This window comes from Pogonomyrmex barbatus, unplaced genomic scaffold, assembly GCF_055798465.1.
Source record: "Pogonomyrmex barbatus isolate J1 unplaced genomic scaffold, ASM5579846v1 scaffold18, whole genome shotgun sequence".
Lineage (NCBI taxonomy): Eukaryota > Metazoa > Arthropoda > Insecta > Hymenoptera > Formicidae > Pogonomyrmex > Pogonomyrmex barbatus.
The window spans coordinates 560,894-581,431 of NW_028297114.1; the positions used below are offsets into that span (position 1 = coordinate 560,894).

The 20,538-nt window shown below is 37.5% G+C and overlaps 1 protein-coding gene and 1 long non-coding RNA gene across 3 annotated transcripts in view; one reads left to right on the forward strand and one right to left on the reverse strand.

The window, feature by feature from the left end:
• LOC112552750 (uncharacterized) overlaps positions 1-20,536 on the reverse strand; it is a 227,803-nt gene extending 207,267 nt beyond the window's left edge. Inside the window, exons 1-2 of one of the 2 annotated variants that reach the window (XR_016138807.1) lie at positions 19,870-20,536; positions 16,705-19,723 (exon numbers count right to left, since the gene is read on the reverse strand). This is a non-coding gene — a long non-coding RNA (uncharacterized LOC112552750). Of the gene's footprint in view, positions 1-16,704 lie in introns of both variants that reach the window. The other variant, XR_016138806.1, reaches the window with a different exon arrangement.
• On the forward strand, positions 1,517-11,170 carry LOC105428771 (zinc finger protein Elbow). The gene is made up of 2 exons (XM_011641260.3): positions 1,517-2,865; positions 5,682-11,170. Exons 1-2 carry the CDS (start codon positions 2,800-2,802, stop codon positions 7,152-7,154), a joined length of 1,539 nt encoding a protein of 512 aa, XP_011639562.2. The 5' UTR covers positions 1,517-2,799; the 3' UTR covers positions 7,155-11,170.
• Positions 20,537-20,538: the final 2 nt, after the last annotated feature.

Below are 20,538 nucleotides of genomic sequence, written 5' to 3' on the forward strand. Positions count from 1 at the left end.
TATTCAAACTATGTTTTTTTTTTTTTTTTTTCTTTTAATTTGTGGCGTATTGTTGCTACGGTTATTGCCGCGTGTGTTTGCCGCGTTCGACAAATATATCCTTTCCTATGTTAACATTGCGAGCGAGTCTTCTCTTAGAGCATTTAATTAAAGTGCCGAATTAAATCAGGTTACACGATAATGTACGATTCAATAATCAATACGAATTACGTAAATCACCTTTCCTGCGTGGCACATGTAACGCACACGAGCACGGTACACGCAACACAATCCTATAATTTTGCGAATAGTAATGAGAGGAATTGACACTCGAATTTCCATGAAACAATTGATATGCGTTTCGATGCATCGCTAGCGCATCCGTATCCGCCAACATACACCATTGCCATTACCACTTCAATCCATTTTAGTCGAATTCATTAATCGTTACAATATGCATTAGACCTCGTGCTGTGCAAGCGTTTTAAACGTTTTCGCATTAAATTTATTTCCGTATTAAATTTCACCCACGCGTCGCGAATATAAAAAAGCTATTTCAATGCGTTTAAGCAAAAATGGAACGTTTTACAGTTACAGAACGCTTCAGCTACAGAAAGAAACTTAAACTTTATGAACAGTTTTTAGCGGAAAGTCGACATATTTGAAAAAAATATATTGTATAGACACGAGAAAATTTGTTCCCGTCTTTCTATCTATTTTTCGTCTACCTTTCATATCTCAAGTATACAAGTATGTATATCGATTACATAAATGACATGACAAGTCTAAAAATGTCCCTACCACATGGTGTTAGGTTCACAGAAATGAAGTATGGTTTTAGATTCTCCAATGGTTTTAGGTTCAGGTAAAGATATTTATTCGTTCGCTTTCCTTTTTGAATTAACATTTCAAAGTTATGGTTGTCAACGTGGCTGGTGAAACTTTTCAGCTGTCATAAAATTGTCATTATAAAAACCTAGTTTTTCAGGAAAGAAAGTAGAAAATGGAAAATTTACAGATTAGCATTTTGTATCTTCGAAGATCCTTATTTATCACAGGCAATCACGAATCTATTCTATGCCGCTTAATATCCGTCACGTGGTGTTTACGGATACGCTTAAGAAAAATGGTAGGAAAACCTTTTACAATCTATATCCGTTCGGGCATCTTTTTATTGCGAATAGAGCTTTATAACGCGCCTCGATGACGTTAGCGTACATTGGATCTCAAGCGTGAGTGCATCGTCGTAAACGCACGAACAAAGGCTGCGTTTAAGTGCATAAGGCGATGGTTATACTGCTTCACGCTCTACTTGCTCGTATATTATATTGTTCGATACTTTATTGCTCTACGCACCAGGATCGAATGATGAAATAAAATGTTCGCCTCATATGCGAGAAGTAGTGCCGCCTTGTTTCTCTCCGTCTGAGTTTTAGTTTTATTTAACAAATGAAAATTTTCCAAGGAGCTGAATGTATTCTGTGCGAAAAGAAAGGATCAATACCGGCTTTTATCAAAAAGATTTCCGATTTCAAATTACGCGTCGTCTCTACGCAGAATGACAAATTATCCTAAATTTGAAAACGGGCGATGAAAAACGATCAGCGTCAATTTGACGATTACGAACATTCGAACGACTCTCCCGCAGGGAGAGATTTTTTTCGATCGTATCGCGCATTCGCGCGCCGCGTATCGTGGGATCGTGCAGGTGCCGAGCGTTACACAGTGGCATCCATACCTCTTTAACAATGCCACAATGCCAACGAAACATCGGAGGTATAACAGTATTAGAGTGCGGAATACACGAAGGAACTCCCTTAGCGGCTCGTGGTGGGAGTTGCAAGAGGGCACCTCGCGCCAGTTGACACGTCGTTGGCCGGGTCGCTCGCACCCGGCAAAAGTGTCGGCGTAGCGCGAACCGACAACGACCACCGTGTCGCTACGGCCGCCGCCGCCACCGCCACCGCCACCGCCACCGTTGCCGCCGCCGCCGCCGCCGCCGTCGCCGCCGCCGTCGCCGTCGCCGTCACCTTTGCGTTCGCCTCTTTCGCCCGCATTGGTTAGTCGTCACCGCTCGTGGTGTTTCGTGTCGTTCCGCGCGTCGTAGCCCGTAGTCGCGATACACCGAGTCCGGTCGTCGAGGAGGGGGCACTCTACGACGATGTTGTCGCGGAGTCGCGAAGAAGGGGAGATGCTCCCCGGGGGAGCACGAATCTGCGGTGTACGAGTAGGGGAAGTCAGCTGAACGCGATGGTGGTGGTGGTGATGGTGCTGGTGCTGGTGGTGGTGGTGGTGGTGGTGCGGTGAGGGTCGAGCGACGAGAAGGGCAACCGCGCTCCACGTCGGCCGCTCCGAGCGGTTTAGTCGTGAGTCGAGTCTCACCGTGTCAACGTGTGAGGATTTATCACACACGTTCGCTGTACAACTGTAACGCGAGTAGTTTTCTTTCTTTTTTTCTTGTTTTCGACGGCGAGACGTCTAGACGGACGCCGATGGTCACACGGGGTGCTACGCTATTCTTTTTCCCTTCCTCCCTCCCCCCAGTCCAGTTTGGTGCTTTTGTGAAAGAGGGTGCGTGAAATCGCGCGCACGAATAAGTGCCGCTCGTCCAGCCGAACGGCCAGCCTGGTGCATGGCTTCGCGTCCGAGAGTGATACCGTTGTTTTACCGCTGTGACGGATATAAGGGGGAAAAAGTGCTGTGACGGATCGCGCATTTGGATAGCGATCGATGAGCCGCCGACAAGTGTGATATAGAAAAGTGGTGCTTTCGTCGAATATAGAACCGACGGCGCGAGCGAGGATCTCTCGACCGCGAAAGATGCTGACGTCCAGCGCGAATCAGTATCTCCGTCCTGATCATTACCTCACGCCGCTGCCTACTACGGTTAGTTCTCTCTACATTAGCCGCTCTTTCTCTTCTCTTTCCTGCGCGTCGCTATGCTATTTACGGAGTCCATTATTCATATACCCTCCATTCCTGTTTGTACGAGTCGCGAGTTAACGATTTGTCGAGATACGTATCTCTCTCAACGTTTAAAGTCTTCGCGTTTAACGAGCGATATTTCCTACTTGTTGTTTGCATTCCGACGCGCGCGGTAAAATAACAACGTATGTGCTTAAAAAACATTGCGCTTTTATATCCGCTTACACGTTCCGAGAAAAAAAATGTGTGATTTTACTCATTCAAAATGAGTAAACCCGATTCTATACGAATAATTAAATTGTCACATGTAAATAAACATATGACGAAGAGATTGCGCGAAAAATAAGCAACAATATTTCATTTTCTCATAAATATGTATCGATAATTCGAAAATTGGAAGAATGGATAAAAGAGAATTAATTTTATTCTGATATGTATTAAATATTACCTGAGTGAGTGTACGATACGTACGTTTGTATCATTACATACATACGTTTGTATTGTTAATGCCAAAGCGAAATGCTCGAAATGTCGCGTACGAGTCCCATTTGAAAATATCTTTCCTAGCGGCTCATTAACGTCGCCTGTCGTCGTTTCGTTAATCCCGACGGAAACATGCGCGCCGCGTTTTATGCTCCGAACTCCTGTAAACTATTTTGGGGACAGCGAGTGTGTGTTGGCAAAGTCACGGCGTGCGTCGCGCTGATTTACGCGCATCATAAATCAAAGTGAGATTCGGTAATACAATGCTGATTGTTGCGCGCAGGGAGAATGAGATGAAAAAACGAGTGGATCGAAGCGTTCGATCGATTTTTTTCGATATAGACGATATATCGATCGTTGACGCTGTTCTCTATATATTCAGCGGCCCAAAATCTCTCTCCGTAATATTTAAGAGATGTAAAATGTCTCGTACGTATATTGAATTTGTAATCTAACCTTATTTCATGCTCGCAAAGGACGAAAACAATCGGCAGAATCTTTGTTATAAAATGCCAAGCCGGCAAGTACCGTAAAAAGTAAAGTATCCGTTATTTTTTTCGAATTCTTTGGAAAAGAAAAATAATTTTTTTTTATTTTACTCCGTGACGAATTTTCTTTATCTTTTTCGAAAGTGGTATTTACGATCATGAAAAAGTAAGGTCAATAATACGGGAAAAAAAAAAAAAAAGAGGATAAAAAAATGTTGGAAGGATTTCAGCAGGAGTGCGGCACACACTGTGCGGGCGAGTGGAAGTTTCTCGTCTGGAGAGGCATAAATTAGCCTCGACAAAAGCCGGCGGGCGGCATTAGTGGATTAAAATATTACGTTCGAACGTTCCCGTTAACTTTCACGAGCGCAATTAATATATAGCCTCGCGTTGCCGTAATGGCCTGTTGCAATTCACGGCATTAATATCTGTCGGCGTCGCGCCATTAGTACAGACCGACCGTGAGCGCGCGGCGGGTTAGTGTTGCATGATCGTTGCATTTTAATTACGGCGGAACATCTGTTCGGTGGACGTATCAGTCGACGAGAAATATCGCTTCTCTATACGTTAATTATACCGAGTGCATCATCGTGACCACTTTGAGCCGGGAGATGCGCGAAGGCGCCGATATTAAATTCCCGCACTTACACGCTAATGACGTCTGTATCGGGCAATAGCATATTGATTACATCTTCCTCGGTGCATTTCGCTTTCTTCATTAAAAAAAAAGAAAGAAAAAGGAAAAAAAATGAAAAAAGAAAAAAAACAGGAAGATAGAGAAATTTCGCGCGGATGATTATCAAACATCGTTCCGTATCGATGTGTGTATTTCAGATTCGTAGAAACTATAACGCGTGCACATAAAAATATCCTGTTATATAATTAGCATAATTCATAAATAAAGATTATGATTATTCACGTTTTCATATTTAGATTTAGAATTAATATCTGCGAATTTATCATTGTTAGCGGAAGTAATTCTATTTCAACGAGGTTGGTTGGTACGTTAAGAAAAAATCTGGGAACAGCGTCGTTTGTGTAAAAAATTTCTCGATAAATCAAAAGGGCAGGCGTTTCGTGGAATAAGTTTGTCCGACGCACCCTTTATCCATGCCACTTCTCGCTCGGCAAAAGAGTGACGCGGCGCTCACAGATTGCGGTTTGCGCGTCATTAATTGGACTTGCCATCCAGACGCGTCACATGCCAAGTTTCGAGGGTTGTCAGATCGTATATTGCAGTGTAGCAGTTAATCGAAAATCACCGACGCTATGTATTCGAAAAGAGGTCGATCAAGTGATCAGATTCGCGACCGACAAATATTAATTATTACCGAGTCAATTAATACTAACGGTTGCAACAGTGCAACATTGTGTTCATAAATATAAGAAAATTCATACACATCAATCAACGTTAGGCTCAATCTACTAGGTTTTGAAATGATACAGAACATAATGCGAAAATTTTCATGTTGAAAAATGCAAGTTGGCTTGATTTTATAAATCATTAATTGTTCAAAAACAATAAAAAATGATTACATTGACATAAATTTAATACGTAAAACCTATTTTATTTTGCATTACTTTGAACAAAAGTTAAAAATTATATAATGTGTCTTTACTTTAAAAAAATGTTTACATTCTAGATAAATTGAAAAAAAAAAAAAAAAAAAAAAAAATTTTTTTTATATGACTCGTATCAAAGATGAAAGTATACAAAGCTCTACTAATCATTTCCCGACATTAATATTACATCCAGAATCATATAACTGCAAGTTTTATTTTATATTTTCTATATTTTGATTTCAGCTAGATGCGAAGAAAAGTCCGCTCGCACTACTCGCACAGACTTGCAGTCAGATAGGAGCGGACCCACCGTCCAGCAAATCGTTATTAAGTTCCTTGGACAAGACATCGAGTAACAGATCATCCAAAACTACGGAACAGTCTCGTGAGAAATCCTCGCCGACGATAACGGTGTCGGCCACGCTGCCGACGCCGACAAACGAATCCACGAAGACCAGTTTCAAACCGTACGAATCCTGCCTGGGACGTGAGAAAGCGTGCACGCCGGACGAGTCGCGATCGACGTCGAGCCACTCGACATCCGGACGATCGAGAACACCCGGCAATAGCGGCAAACGATGCTCGAGCAATCAGAGTGCCGCGTCGACGCGCGCAGTCACGCCGCAAGGTAGGAAAACGGCAACACCAAATGGCGAAATAGCGCGGGACTCGCCGGCTTCGAGAAGTTCGGCGCCTTTAGTGCCATCGAGCACAGCGGACGCTACCACGAGTCAACCAACCGTGAGCAGCCCCTCGTTACAAGTCAAACCCGCCTACAGTCCCGTCAGCGTGCTCGCTATGGCCGATCCATCTATCAAGGATCTCCCATTGGGCACGTTCAAGCCCGGCGTCAGTCTACCAGCCTCCACCGCCGCCTACTTGGGCTACAGCCCCGGTCAACTGCCCATCGACGTGATGGCCAATTCACTCATGTCTCATCACGCCGCTCTGAAGAACGGTATCAATCCCTATCTTTACGCGCGATTGAAAACCACCGGCGGACCCGCGGACACTCTGATGCCAATATGCCGCGATCCCTTCTGCACCGGCTGCCAACTGAACTCGCACCTACTGTCGAGCCCTGCAACGGCCGCGGCGGCGGCGGCGGCGGTGGCCAACATCGCCAATGGCAAATTGCCATCGGGCACAAGCGCGACACCGGGTTCCTGTCCGGCTGGGTGCGCTCAATGTGATCACAAACCCGGCAACGTTTCGCCCTACGGGCCGCTCGGCGCGGTTTACGCGCACGCGCAGCTAGCCGCGTTAGCCGCGGGCACGCAACTGCCCTATGTGTGTAACTGGATGTCGGGCGATACCGCGTTTTGCGGAAAGAGATTCGGCACGTCCGAGGAACTGCTGCAACATCTCCGAAGTCATACGAACGTGTCGGCGAGCAGTGCGACCGATCCCACGAGCGCGGCGGCGGCCGCGCTGTCCCTGCTCCCTGGACCACCCCCGGCGCTGCATCCGACTCATCCTCTGTTCGCGAGGTCTTACCCTACGCCGCCCTTGAGTCCGCTCGCCACCGCGCGCTATCATCCCTACGGAAAGCCCTCGCCGCTCTTAGCACCATCTCTGTCGACGCTCGGCCTGCCGCTTCCGCCACCGCCGCCGCCGCCGCCACCGCATCCTCACGCGACTGCCGGACTGGCGTATTTCTCGCCGTATTCCATCTACGGGTCTCGTCTAGGCGCCACTTCCGGAATGCATCAGTGAGTTGTCGGCAACGAACGTTCTCCTGAGTCTGAGTTGTAGCTCGCGAGATAAATCGAACCGACCAACTGTGATTCTACTACGGATTCGAGTACGTGAACGAAAAGCATCAATTTTATTATATGCGATGCTTTTGTCACAGAGCCTCGTAAGAAACCTGAAGTCATAGAAACGGATACCAGAGCGGTAGGAATGTTTTTCTCGATTATTACGCGATAGTACACTCGATGCGTCTTCCGCAAGCTGTATGCTAAGATGTTTTTTACTTTATAATTGAAAATTTAACATAGAAGATTCGAAAGTAATATGCATATGAAACATTCTCTAATTATCCTTAGGTGCAAATTGTTACTGTTTCGATAGCAAACAGATTTGGTATATTTTATAGATATTAAAACACTCTACTAATTCTTTTTTTTTTTTAAATAGATCTTGATGGATACTCACAAATTGTATTCAAATGTTCTACTCTGCGAGTACTATTTTCGATAAGAAGTAATATATTATGTCTGTATGTTTTATTCTCAAAAAGATAAAATATCGTCGTTATTGCGAATGCCTACCTCAGCAGGAGTAATGATTCAACCTTAATGTTGCATTTGAAATACCTTTGGGACGATTAACCCTCATTCAGTAATATTAGATAATAATGTGTGAAGAATAACGAGAAATTTTATGAAATTATAATTTTTTAAATCAATTATAAATATATGTAATAAACATCTTTTATTTTTATCTTAAAATAATTGTCTGTTTTATTTTCCATTTTATTCCATTAAATAATTACATTTATGTGACCTTACTATTTTATAACGAAACAGTTTAATATATATTACAGTGAAATCAAAATATAATGAAAGAAATTTTTCAAATAAACACGGGAAGAACTTTTACCGTACCGTAATTAAACCGAAGGACTCTCTCAGGTACTGCATTCCATGCGATCATATTCTGTTCGAGGGTTAAACGCCTAATGCAAACGTCATTGTCTGCTTTTGTCTGCTATTCAGCGCTATCATTCAGATCTGTAATTTTCTTACATTTATCACCAAGAGCATCGAGGGACAAATTGCTGCGTATCAGTTTAGGCCAGAAGTGAATTTATGACGAAGCATTATATCCGCAAACGATAGTATACGCGTCAGAAAGATCGTACTTTTGGATGTGTGCAATTTAACAGTGCTATTAAACTAAACTCTCGGAGAGCTGACGATATTTAAATTTACAATTAAAAGTTGCGTGACGCGCGCGAGAATAAATTTTTCGATACTTATTCGTTTTTTGTCCATCTGTTCTGTCGGACGTACCTCTCAGTATCGGATGACGAGTGCCACACCAAACGTCGAAAAACCAATGTTTAACTGTGATTTTCGAGTGAGAAAGAGAGAGAAAGAGAGAGAGAGAGAGAGAGAGAGAGAGAGAGAGAGAGAGAGAGAGAGAGAGAGAGGGGGAGAGAGTGTGAACGCGATGAACTTCGATGAAAGAGATTATATGCGTACGAATGCGTATGTATATGTGTGAGTGTGATTAGGATTTGTTAATGAATGCGCAATTACGGAGATTTTTTTTCGAACGAAAGTAATCTTAATCAGCTGGACAAATATTTCGTCATATATTTATTTCAATCGCTTGAAATGAAGAATTTGCTATATGTTATATGAAAACCGTTGCGATAACTTTTGACAAAATTAGCTATGCGATAGCAATATTCTTTTTCTTACATTCATATTAAAAAAAGAATATAAAATATGTTATACACATTTCAAAATATAATTTATTGTCTATATTATTTTATTTATACTATTCATTTTAATTTTTATTAGAGTTATTATTGTGAATAATCAATTTTTTAAACAAAAAATTTGAATTATCAGAATTTTAATACTATTTTTTATTCATATATTTTATACCATATATATATTTTCTTCTTACCACAGATTATACATAATGAATATTTTATCATTTACTTTTTGCTTCAAATTAAAATGTTATACAATTAATTATTTCAGACATATATTATATAGTATTTCTTGTTTCAAACAGTTACGTACTTTTATTTGACATTTCACATAAGTAAATATCCGATATAATGTATGATTGCCAAATAAATAGAAAAACCATAGAGATATATAATATTTTTTAACATTTCATTCATTCAAAATTAATCAGAATTGGAATGAAATAAATTTAATTTTCATTACTTTCTCGAATAAAGTATTCTCCGTTCTTGCGATTGTAAGAAAAATAATTGGTATAATATAATCACTCTATATGTACTATTTATAAATTCATCAATGTATTACTTCCCTTGTAATTATTGTACATTTGTTTATAGGCGTATAACTCTAACAAATCCTTCATGAGGAGGCAAATAGTTCGGATATACATATATACATACGTATATAAATATACATATATATATAAATATATATATATATATATATATATATATATCTACGTCTATTTTTGCGTAACCAAAGTTTTAGTAACTCGATATTACGTAGCGCATCGAATTTTACGTATGTACATGACATTATATATTGAAAAGAGACGTGAATGACGATTACTACGAGATATTGGAATTTGTAAATAGCTTTATTATAACGCAACGTTGGTAGTTACGATCGAAAGACATTGTGAATGTCGACGAATTTGCTCACAATTCTAACTCTTACGTTGACTCTGTGTATTTCTGATTTTTATATGTGGTTAGAAAGCTTTGTATTTACTTGGCACATGTCAGTGTCGTTATCTACATCAACTCGTCGTTATTCTATCATTGTTTTATTCTATGTTACTGGAAAGTTTGATTCTTTTCAAAACTGAAATACAACAAATCGTTTCTTATAAAAAATGACGTTCTCGTATTTATTAATACCATTACCGCATCAAAATATTCTAGATTATAGTTTAGAATTTCTTATGAAATATAAGAAGTGATTTCATCAACTTTTCGCTTGCTTTAATATTTATGTTTTGGATAAAATATATCCAATATAGAATTCTTATTTAAAATTGTTTTACATACAAAAAATATTTAAGCTGATGTTAATATACTGAATACATAAATATAAAAAATTATTACAATTTTATATCAGATAATTAAATTGGAGATATAAAATCATGATTATCATTATTACTCTTTCATGAATTAATTAATTCATTCATGAAAAAATAATAAAATATATGTAATACATCTCTCGACAAGAAATAGAAATTATTATTATAATATTGAAATTGGAATACCTTTATTATCCTTATTAAATATTAAAATTAATATATCATTATTAGTCACGAATAAAGTATTTTTGATTTTTTTTTTAATCTGAGAATAAAGATTCTTTTCAAAAAATGTTTTTAAAATTTATAAAATTCTTTCAATAAAAAGGTAAGGCTGCATCGCGTGCAAGCGACTACGTAGATATCTAATAAACGACTGTATGCAAATTCGCCTAACGTTTAACCGACTGCGCAAATTAATAATGTTCAGTCAAATGCTCCTGTGAGAATTATAAATTATGGTCGTCATCGCTTCTGTCGTGTTACGGCGAATCAATATTAGCGCACTCGCGTTTCCAGTGTAAGCACAACCTTAATCACCGTTGCTACATTGAAATAAATCATTTGCAATATAATAAACGATCGCGTGATAAAAGCATCGATTTCTCGATGACAACTGACGACAATTTACCGTTCCCCTGGGAACTTAAATTATTTAAATTATGTCGTAAAATTGATTTCTGGCTGGATAACGTTTATATGCCAACTTTACGGATGGCGAAGCGCGTAACTGTTATTATATCAGATGGATTTCCATTTGTGGAAATGCCGTGAAAACTGCAAAATATGTAAACGATATCTCCGATTTGCATGTCGCGCATGATTATCGCTTTTCCATCGCACGAATAGACAATACCGATAACGCACGATACATGACGTCACAAAGTATTCCGTGTGAATGTGGGAACGATAAAAAAAAAAAAAAAAAAAAAAAAAAAAAAAAAAAAAAAACGCAAAAACGACGTAATTTTATATATTGATATATTGAATAAAGAAACATGGAGCGTCGAAAGCACGCCACAGAACAAAAAGCGGAAGTGGATGCACGAGAAGTCGAACGGCATTGAACCGGCTTGCACGTGGGGTGATTTCGCTTGCCCTTTGAGTGATTTATGGACAGACGCTGCGACTCCATCTACTTGACCTATTCACCTCGTTAGAAAGGATAATGTATTCATGAGTGGCCAACCTCAACCGCGTTAGCGCTTCCTATCGAACCGTGTACCGTGAAAGCGAACGTAGGAAAATAACCTTCGACAAAAATCTCAGTTTCGGGTTGTGATTATACTGGGAGCTGGCTACACTTCTTTTTTTTTTAAGACAACACCAAAGTCCCTTTTATCTCCGTTCTTCCTTTATTGTGGAAAAAAAAAAAAAAAAAAAAAAAAAAGAAAAAAAACGAAGATTCGGAGCAAATTGTTCCCTGCGTTTGTCAGAGCTGATCTCGGGAAGTCTACCAAGTGTATCCATTTCCACGTATCAGTTTTTATCATGTACGCCCGCATAATGTTTATCACATTTCTCGTCGAACGTACTTACTCGCGGCTACTACGGTGTGTAACGTCTGTTCTTGGCCGTGACAAGAAAGTTGCGCATCAAGTACCTAGTCAAGAGTGCTCTTCCGGCAATGTTTTGCATCAGGGAAGGCATCGACGGCGGTAAAAGAAAGCGGCGGCACTTGCTGAAGAGTACTTCAAACGGATTAGTTGGCGCCAGTGAATTCAATGATTTCCGTTCGTTGGTCGGCAAACCGGTTTTATCATGTCTTTACACTGCCTTTTATGCTTCCCATTTTTTATTTATATATAAACATTTTTCAATTATTACAAATATCCCTTATGTATACCTTAATCAAATATCGATTTTATGTCTGCCCTGCCTTCGGAGATTCGAAATGTACAATAAAGGAACATAAAATATACAAAACCTTAATCTTAAAAGTTCATTAAATTTAATTTCTCCTTCCAAAACTTCTCTGACAATTTTTCTAGTCTATTCTGATAATGAACGAAATCGTAGTTAAGCATATATCGAATAATATTTAAATATAGTAATAATCGATGCTCGACAATCTTTTCTCCAGAAAAGTTAAGCTCTAGGATCGCGGAGATTGTCGAGCTAAAGGAGTGGTCAATGGGGAACAAACAGAAAGCGATTAACTGACCACATATATACATGTATACACGTACGCACTGACACCAAAGCGATAGCCACCCTACAGATCGACAGTTCTCGCAATTGGAATTGGGGCGAATCATGGAAAGGGAGTCGCGCGGAAAAGGACCCAAGTAATCCGTTGCCTCGATAAGGAGAGGGGTTTGGCCGATACAACATTGCCGCATAAACGAATTAGACAACGTAACACAGTTAGGCTGATTGGTCGTGCGCGATTAGGAAGCAATTATCTCCGCTAAACGAGATTATGTGGCCGCAGGCCTTCGTCATTTCGCATCAGTCTCTAATTTCGGACTCCTTCGAAAACTGCCTTGCAAATCGATCCAATTTCACGAGCAAAATTATCCGAGCGAAAATTATCCTCGATGAAAACAGTTATTTGGAAAATCCGATACGATTAGCGAATCACCACACATGACACACATTATCGTTACACATTATCGTTATTTTATTTAATAATCATCCATCATCACATTTCGATTCATTTTAAAGTACGTGTTTCGTATACAATTCGTAAAATTGTATTAGTCTAAAGATAGACAAAAAACATATTGAAGAGGAGAGGAACGTATTCCTACATGGTTCACATGGAACACGAATCGGGAATAAAAAGTTAACTCTGCACTCGTATCATTCGACATGGAACAGACAAACCCCTCGACCCCGACTGGGCGCTATGAGACTCTGCCTACTCCACGTTAAGGGTAAGACAAACGATGCGTCAGCGCAGCCCAAGTAGAAGAGATTAGTCTCGGAATGATGAACGGTCGACGAAAAAGTACGGTGTGTGCTCCAACTGTATATTACAAGACCGTAAAAGGCAGGAATAGCCACGGCGAGGAGGATATCTCGACGGGAAGAAACGAGCAACGACGTCAGCGTGGTTACTCGCAATTAGTCAAGTTTTCCCGTACGCGAGCGACCCGTGTCCGGTGACCGCGTTTATTTATAGCCCCCGGGATACGTGTGAACACGAAAGTGGACGAGGACAGCTCGACAGGGATTGCGACAGGGATCGTGCACCCTCGGTATTGGAGAACTCGGGACTAAATCTTTAATCCGTGAACAAAGAAATCATCGAGGCGCGCGCGGAATAAAAAGCGTCGTGTCTAAGCGCGGGTAAGCGCGGACTTGTTGTTGAAAATATCACAAAATTCATAATTTTACAATGTAAATTTACTCTAGGTAGGCTGTGCAGGCGTGAGCTGTACAGTTCGATTTGTCAACAACTTTGCGACACATATCCCTTCCGACATTCCAAAATCCGTATATATTTGGTTTCCGAAATATATTGCTTGGTAATAATGGTCTACCTAATCTCTCGATGACGCAGCATGCGTCCAAGTTTCAGGCGATACCTGTATGCATGCGTTTTAAGCGTGCCGAATCTCTTGACCACGTGATGGTTTCCTTCTCCTTTGATTCGTCGGTAATCGATTATTATACGGCAGATATTTGCTTCGAGTCATATTGACGGAGCCGTCGCGTAACCGCTGCTATTGTGGCTCGTGGCCCCGGGGCGAGATAAATTGTGTTGTACAAATACCCCATAACGACCGCGAAAAGCTTCGGGACTTGACTAGGGTGAGAATTGGCCCGCTGCAACGGGCGACCAACGAAGAGTAAAACCGATAGCATACAGAATCGCTCCGGGAAGCTAACTGTCCTTTGATTTCTTTGTTCGCCGCGCTATTTCTATTCAATTCCCGATCGTCACCACGGTACCCCGCTGTTTTTAACGGACAGAGTTGATATAGCAACTCCCTTCGGTCCATTCGTACGAATTTTTATCGATTAACAACACTGAAATATTGCCAATTAAAGTTAACACAATTGTATATATAAATTTATACGTTACTGGAATGCTATTATGTAACATCACGCATATCAAGCAAAATTTTGGTTGATATAAATTTCTTATTTATTGAACGCATTTTGACATATAAAATATATTACAAGCCGATACATTGGTGCGTAATATTATCTTAATAATGTTTCATTAATTTGCAATATCTTAATTTTTATTTCCATCCATCTCATTATATTTATCGAAATGAAAATTAATTTTAACAATATAACACAAGTTTATAAAATTCAACGTATAATATATGTGTGTGTATATATATATATATATATATATATATATATATATATATATATATATATAATATCCCAGGAAAGACGCGGCGTATATATATACGTGACTTTAATATAAAATAGTGCTGCATTATCATCTTCCCGTGACTCAGCACTCTGACCCGCCCGACCCTTCATACGCATGTTTCCTCATTAATCTTTTTTCTGACACAATTAATATCGAATGATTTGTCCATCCGACAGCCGTCACACTCATCGAAAACCGTAAAAGCAAAGATGACTCGTAAAATTTTTTGTTCTCTTGGTCATCTTCCAATAATAGATTAAGACGATATTCGAAAATCAGATTTTTAAAAGTCAAAACGATTATAAAATTAAAATAAAATCTGTGATGTAGTAATTTTGAAGATATACGTCTATTATACGTATCGTCTAAAAGAAAAAGATAAATTTATTAATAATATTATTCATCAAGTTTTATACTTTTTATTAGCATTATTATAACTGCTTTCGAAATAACTTAGTATAACGATCATATATATATTTTTAAATGAGATCATATTATTATATTATTTTCGTATTATTTTTTCATGATAAAAGTATAGACCAGGTGCGACATCTAGAAACTAGAATGAAAAATATAAGCTCTCATAGAATCAGTCGATCATAACCTATATTTTCTTACGTGTATATCGTGAAATATTGTAGCAAAAAAATAAATTTTTATACATATATTAGATATATATCACAGATAAATTATCCTCTTCTTGCTTATTCTCTTTCTATTTTTATTATCAAGTTTCAACATTAATATATAACAATCAAACATTATATTATATAATATTATATAATTATATATTATATAATTATATATATAATATATATTATATAATTATATATATTATATAATATTATATAATTATCGAATACCATCCCATATAATTTATAATAAATTTCTATATTGAGATATTACATTTATCTCTGTTTCTTTTTTACTTTTTAATCTGAATTGTGGATATATTTTTTAGATTTTTACTTCGCCGTATCGATCAATCGACATTGCGAAATGTTTATGAGATATTTTTATACAAAGTCGATCAAAGTAAATCACGCGCGATCGTTGGATCGCGTAACGAAAAATGGCCGCAGCAAGACGAATGATTTATCATAACAGCCTTATAATTCTATAATCTATAATCTGATCGCGTAATGAGGATCATTATCATAATGCTTGTCTTCGAATCGAGCTGATCACACTGCCCTGAAATCTGTGATCATTTCCGACAACCCTCCCAGAGTACTCCGGCGCTGCATGATTGCACGTTTATATGATTCCTGTTATTTTCAATCATTACTCTTTCGCCGGTTTCCCTGCGTACCCCACCCTGTTGCCCCGCCATCAACAGGTAATTGTTATAATGAACAGCGAAATAATAGGCTTAATCCGTGTTGGTTTCATGCTTTGTTTCGAGAGGCGCAGCCGATACAATAGCCTGACGGAATGATTCACTAAATCTATTCAACTGAAAAATATCCTCGTTTTGTTGCACTCGAGCGTCCATTATCGAGCGTAGAAATTATTTGCTGTTTTCCCTCATTTTTTTTTTATTTATTTATTGTTATTGATTCTCCTATACTTTCATTACATTACTTTCTCGAAAATGTCAGAATTGTCGATACAATCTTTATTATCGTAATAATATTTATAACGCAAAATATATGTGTATAAAAAACACTTTTTTACGAAAAGACATTTAATTCATGCTTCAATCAAAAATGCTAATTAACCAAAATCTCCAAAATTACCGTAATTAAAAAAGGGCAATTTTAATTTCGCAATCGTCAAAATTCGTCGCCGGTTGCATTTGTGCATCGAATGTAGAATGCGCGGTATTCCTTTCGTAGACAGCTTATCGAAATCGAATTGACGCACCGTTAAAAAGGGGATTTAATCAAAATCGCTATCGCGCTTTTACATAACGTTTTATTTTCTCATACTGATACGTGATATTTTCTGCACAATGCAAGCATCGAATTGCGCAGAAAGAGAGAGAGAGAGAGAGAGAGAGAGAGAGAGAGAGAGAGAGAGAGAGAGAGAGAGAGAGAGAGAGAGAGAGAGAGAGAGGCCGATATTACGATTACGAAGTTTCATCGGTACACGTATTTAATGCGCCAAACGTTATGATTATTAAATGAATAAAGCGAACAATTAGTCACTCACCGGTCCAAGTGTCGCCGTTGTTGCCTGCTCCGCATTATTCCGGGCCTTCGCTCGCCCGCTGATAGAAGTCGAATTAACATGATAATCGTCGGCGGTTTCGGCACTCTTCATGCTCACTGCACTCATTGCGATACATTGCACTCACTGCGATCCATTGCACTGCACGCGAATAAACAAACAGGCGCAACACAGCAATTGCTTGTTGCTTCACAAACACTGCCGGGAATACAATTACGATTACTGATTACGCTCCCGCGGGTTACTTAATTTTCCGACACTTGTCCGTCGCCTTTCACCGCATTCCGCAATATTCTTTACACAGGCGACAAGTAAATTAACATGAGACACGCTCGATTGTTTCTCGAATCGACATATATGGAAAACGTAAGATGCGTGGTGACGTTCTTTCTTGTCTCGTTGCTCCAGACGTATACTCGTATATAATACACGTCAGTCGGAGAAATATGATTAATTTACGCAAAATTAATTATACCTGAACACCTATTGCAATCGCAGCGCAATGAATACCGTACTTTATTTTTTCCTCAACAGTCTCTTTATATTTATATTTTTCACGATAAATACATGATTTTTCTCACGCGCTTTGTCTTCACTAACTTCTTGATAAAGTCACAGCGACTGTAAGTAGTTAGTTATATAATGATATCGGATTTTTAATATAATGAATACTAATAGTTTATTATAATATACAAAAATATGTGTGAAAAAGATTATCAGTTAATTCATGCATATGTAATTTTCTAAATAACATAAATACAAGTCGTATTGACTATAACGATTTCGTGTTTCTAATCTGTAACTACAAGCAACGATCGCGGCTAATGAAGTACAAATTGCAATCATTGCTATTACTGCGTATTTCAATTAGCTCACGTACCCATAATTTTACAAATATATAGCAAACATATAGCAATTATAACTACTGATCTACACAATTAAACAGTGATCGCGACTAATAAAGACTAAATCCTCATGCACATTGCCAACTATCACATATTTTAATTACCTCATGCATTCATAATTTTACAAATATATAGCTATTATAACATTAGTTATAAGTACAATATTACTGAGATCTAACACAACCAAGTAATGATTATGAGTAAAAAATAAATCATGATCACTGATCACTGATTACTACCGCATATTTTAATTAACTCACAATCATAATTTAAGAATATATAGCAATTACAACATTAACTATAATTCTGCTGATTTACACAACTAGTAGCAATCGCGACCAATGAAAAATAAATCGCAATTATTGTTAATTATGCGTATTTTAATCCATTTAATAGTTACAATTAATATAGAAAATATATTACGATCAATTATATATTATTACATATACTAATATTATATGTAAATAGCTACCAATTACTATAACTAGATATTCTTAATTATTATATATATAAATATTATATACGGATAATGTACGGATTTCAATTTATTTCTAATTATCAATTATATATTATTACATATACTAATATTATATGTAAATAGCTACCAATTACTATAACTAGATATTCTTAATTATTATATATATAAATATTATATACGGATAATGTACGGATTTCAATTTATTTCTAATTATAATTTAACTTGTATAATCTACTTAACAAAATCCATTGTAAGATGGATGATATTATGATCGCACGAATTTCATTTAAACTCGAAAAGTTCGCATGTTCGTATCTACGCAAAACACAATGTATTATAAAAGTATTTAGACACGATATTTCTTCTAGTACTCACGATACTACACATTCATTGTTTTGCGCGATTTATTTTCTAATAATTTTCAAGGCCGGATAAGAACTCATGCTCTATGCAATTAAATCATTGCCGCCCTTACTCAAGCTTCAAATGTAAACTTAAGTTTTTATGCAGCGTATATTTAATATCAGTGTGTGTGTGTTTAATGATACCTTAATTATATTTAAAATGTTATTTGCATTCTGGAAGCGATTTAATTATTTATTTGTCTAGGCCGTCAAACTTTCACCGGTTCTGATGCTGTTTCCTTAAATTTGTCATCCCCATATATAATTTAAGTTAGCGTTAATATGTCACTGATAATTTTCACTAAAATAATAAATAAACATAATATGTAATAAAATTTTTATAAATATAACAATGATAGCATTATTAATAGCTATAATTTATTACATAATCGACTACGTCTATATATAACTGCAAATTATAAAAAAAAAATAAAAGGCTTTAATTCATATAAATTTATAAATGTAATTATAATTATATAAATTATAATGATTTTATGCTTTTAATTTGCAAAGTACAAGTTATGGCGGTTAATGGGAAAAGTGATCGTCATAATATCATCAGGTAATAATTATTATTCTCATAATTCTAATTAAGTCATGCACATAATCATCTAAGTATAATAATCACGACACTATATCGATTTTTAATTTATAAAGTCGCGACTATTGTAAAAGATAATCATTCACTGCCGATTAAATATTATCTATACATAAATCCATATATAAATACTTTTTACCAATTACAATAGACATAAATATTACAATTATTAATTATTTTAATTGATTCATAGACATAATCTTTTAAGCATAATAATAGCAACTATAATTTTTAATCTGCAAAATAATTATGAGTGATCAGTCGTAATAGAAAGTAATCGCAATCACTGTGGATTATGCAGATAAAATAATATCAATCTCTAAATATGTATAATGTTATTAATTGTACTAAACAATCATACTAAACAATATTATTAATTATACTAAATATGAAGACTGTCGATTATGACTTCACATAAATATAGTAAATTCTAATTTATGGATGCGCATAATCAAATTATGGAAAATTTGTCGTATGTACATGATAATAATACTGCGATCGCACGAAGCTTACTTGAAACTATCGCAGATTTCACTTGTATATTATTATAGTTCTCCAATAATCTTCTTGGAACCGCCTATACATTTATTTTCACGCAATATTTATTCTCATCAATCTGAAAACGGAAGTAAATATGATAAAACAAGCGAAATCATAAAGATCATAAACTATTTCAATTTCACATTTTCGATCATCAGAATGATTGTACGCGATTACAGCTATCTACAGCTGTGAAAAAATTGAAAAATAACTACCGCTTACCTTTACATACTTCCTCAAATTCATTTACGCAATTTTTTTACGCAATTAATCAACGGTATACCTAACGCTACGATCACACGTAGTACACTTATAAATCTGTCATGTATTTCGTATTATTGGCTAATGTCCGCGGAAATATAATAGAATATAGTAAAATTAATATAACAGAATATAGTAAAATTTTATTATCACTCAATCACCGTCTGACAGCAGTCCTTTCTGATGACACGCAAATGTCCGACATTTTCCCCCGAAACTTTTTCGTTTTGTCTATTACAATGCCATTAGCACTCCGTTACTTCGAACTGATTCGCCTACTCGTCATACATGTCAAAGAAACGCGGCTAATTTACTATCGCTTCAGGTTGATCGTCGTAATTCGTCACTCGCCTGCACTTTGCGCGACTCTCTCGAAACACTTATCGCGTCTACGAAGCGTCCAGAACAAGAACAGACACGAAGCGCAAGAGACATGGCCGCCATTTGTGACGCTTAGTCGAAATGAATTCCGATTTATCGAGAAAATTTAAAATGTATAGCATAACGTAATTACGGCAACCTTGAAGCGACGAATTCAGGGGCACGCGGTTGGTACCCCTCACTCGCCGTCCGCCGTAAACGCCAATAGGATGAGCGATACCATATTACTGCGTCATCACGCATCAGCGT

Bases quoted from the DNA above. Each gene is read 5' to 3' on its own strand.
- LOC105428771 (XM_011641260.3), top strand. From the start codon at position 2,800: ATGCTGACGTCCAGCGCGAATCAGTATCTCCGTCCTGATCATTACCTC. The intron at 2,866-5,681 runs GTTAGTTCTCTC...TTTTGATTTCAG, and splicing joins TCACGCCGCTGCCTACTACG to CTAGATGCGAAGAAAAGTCC.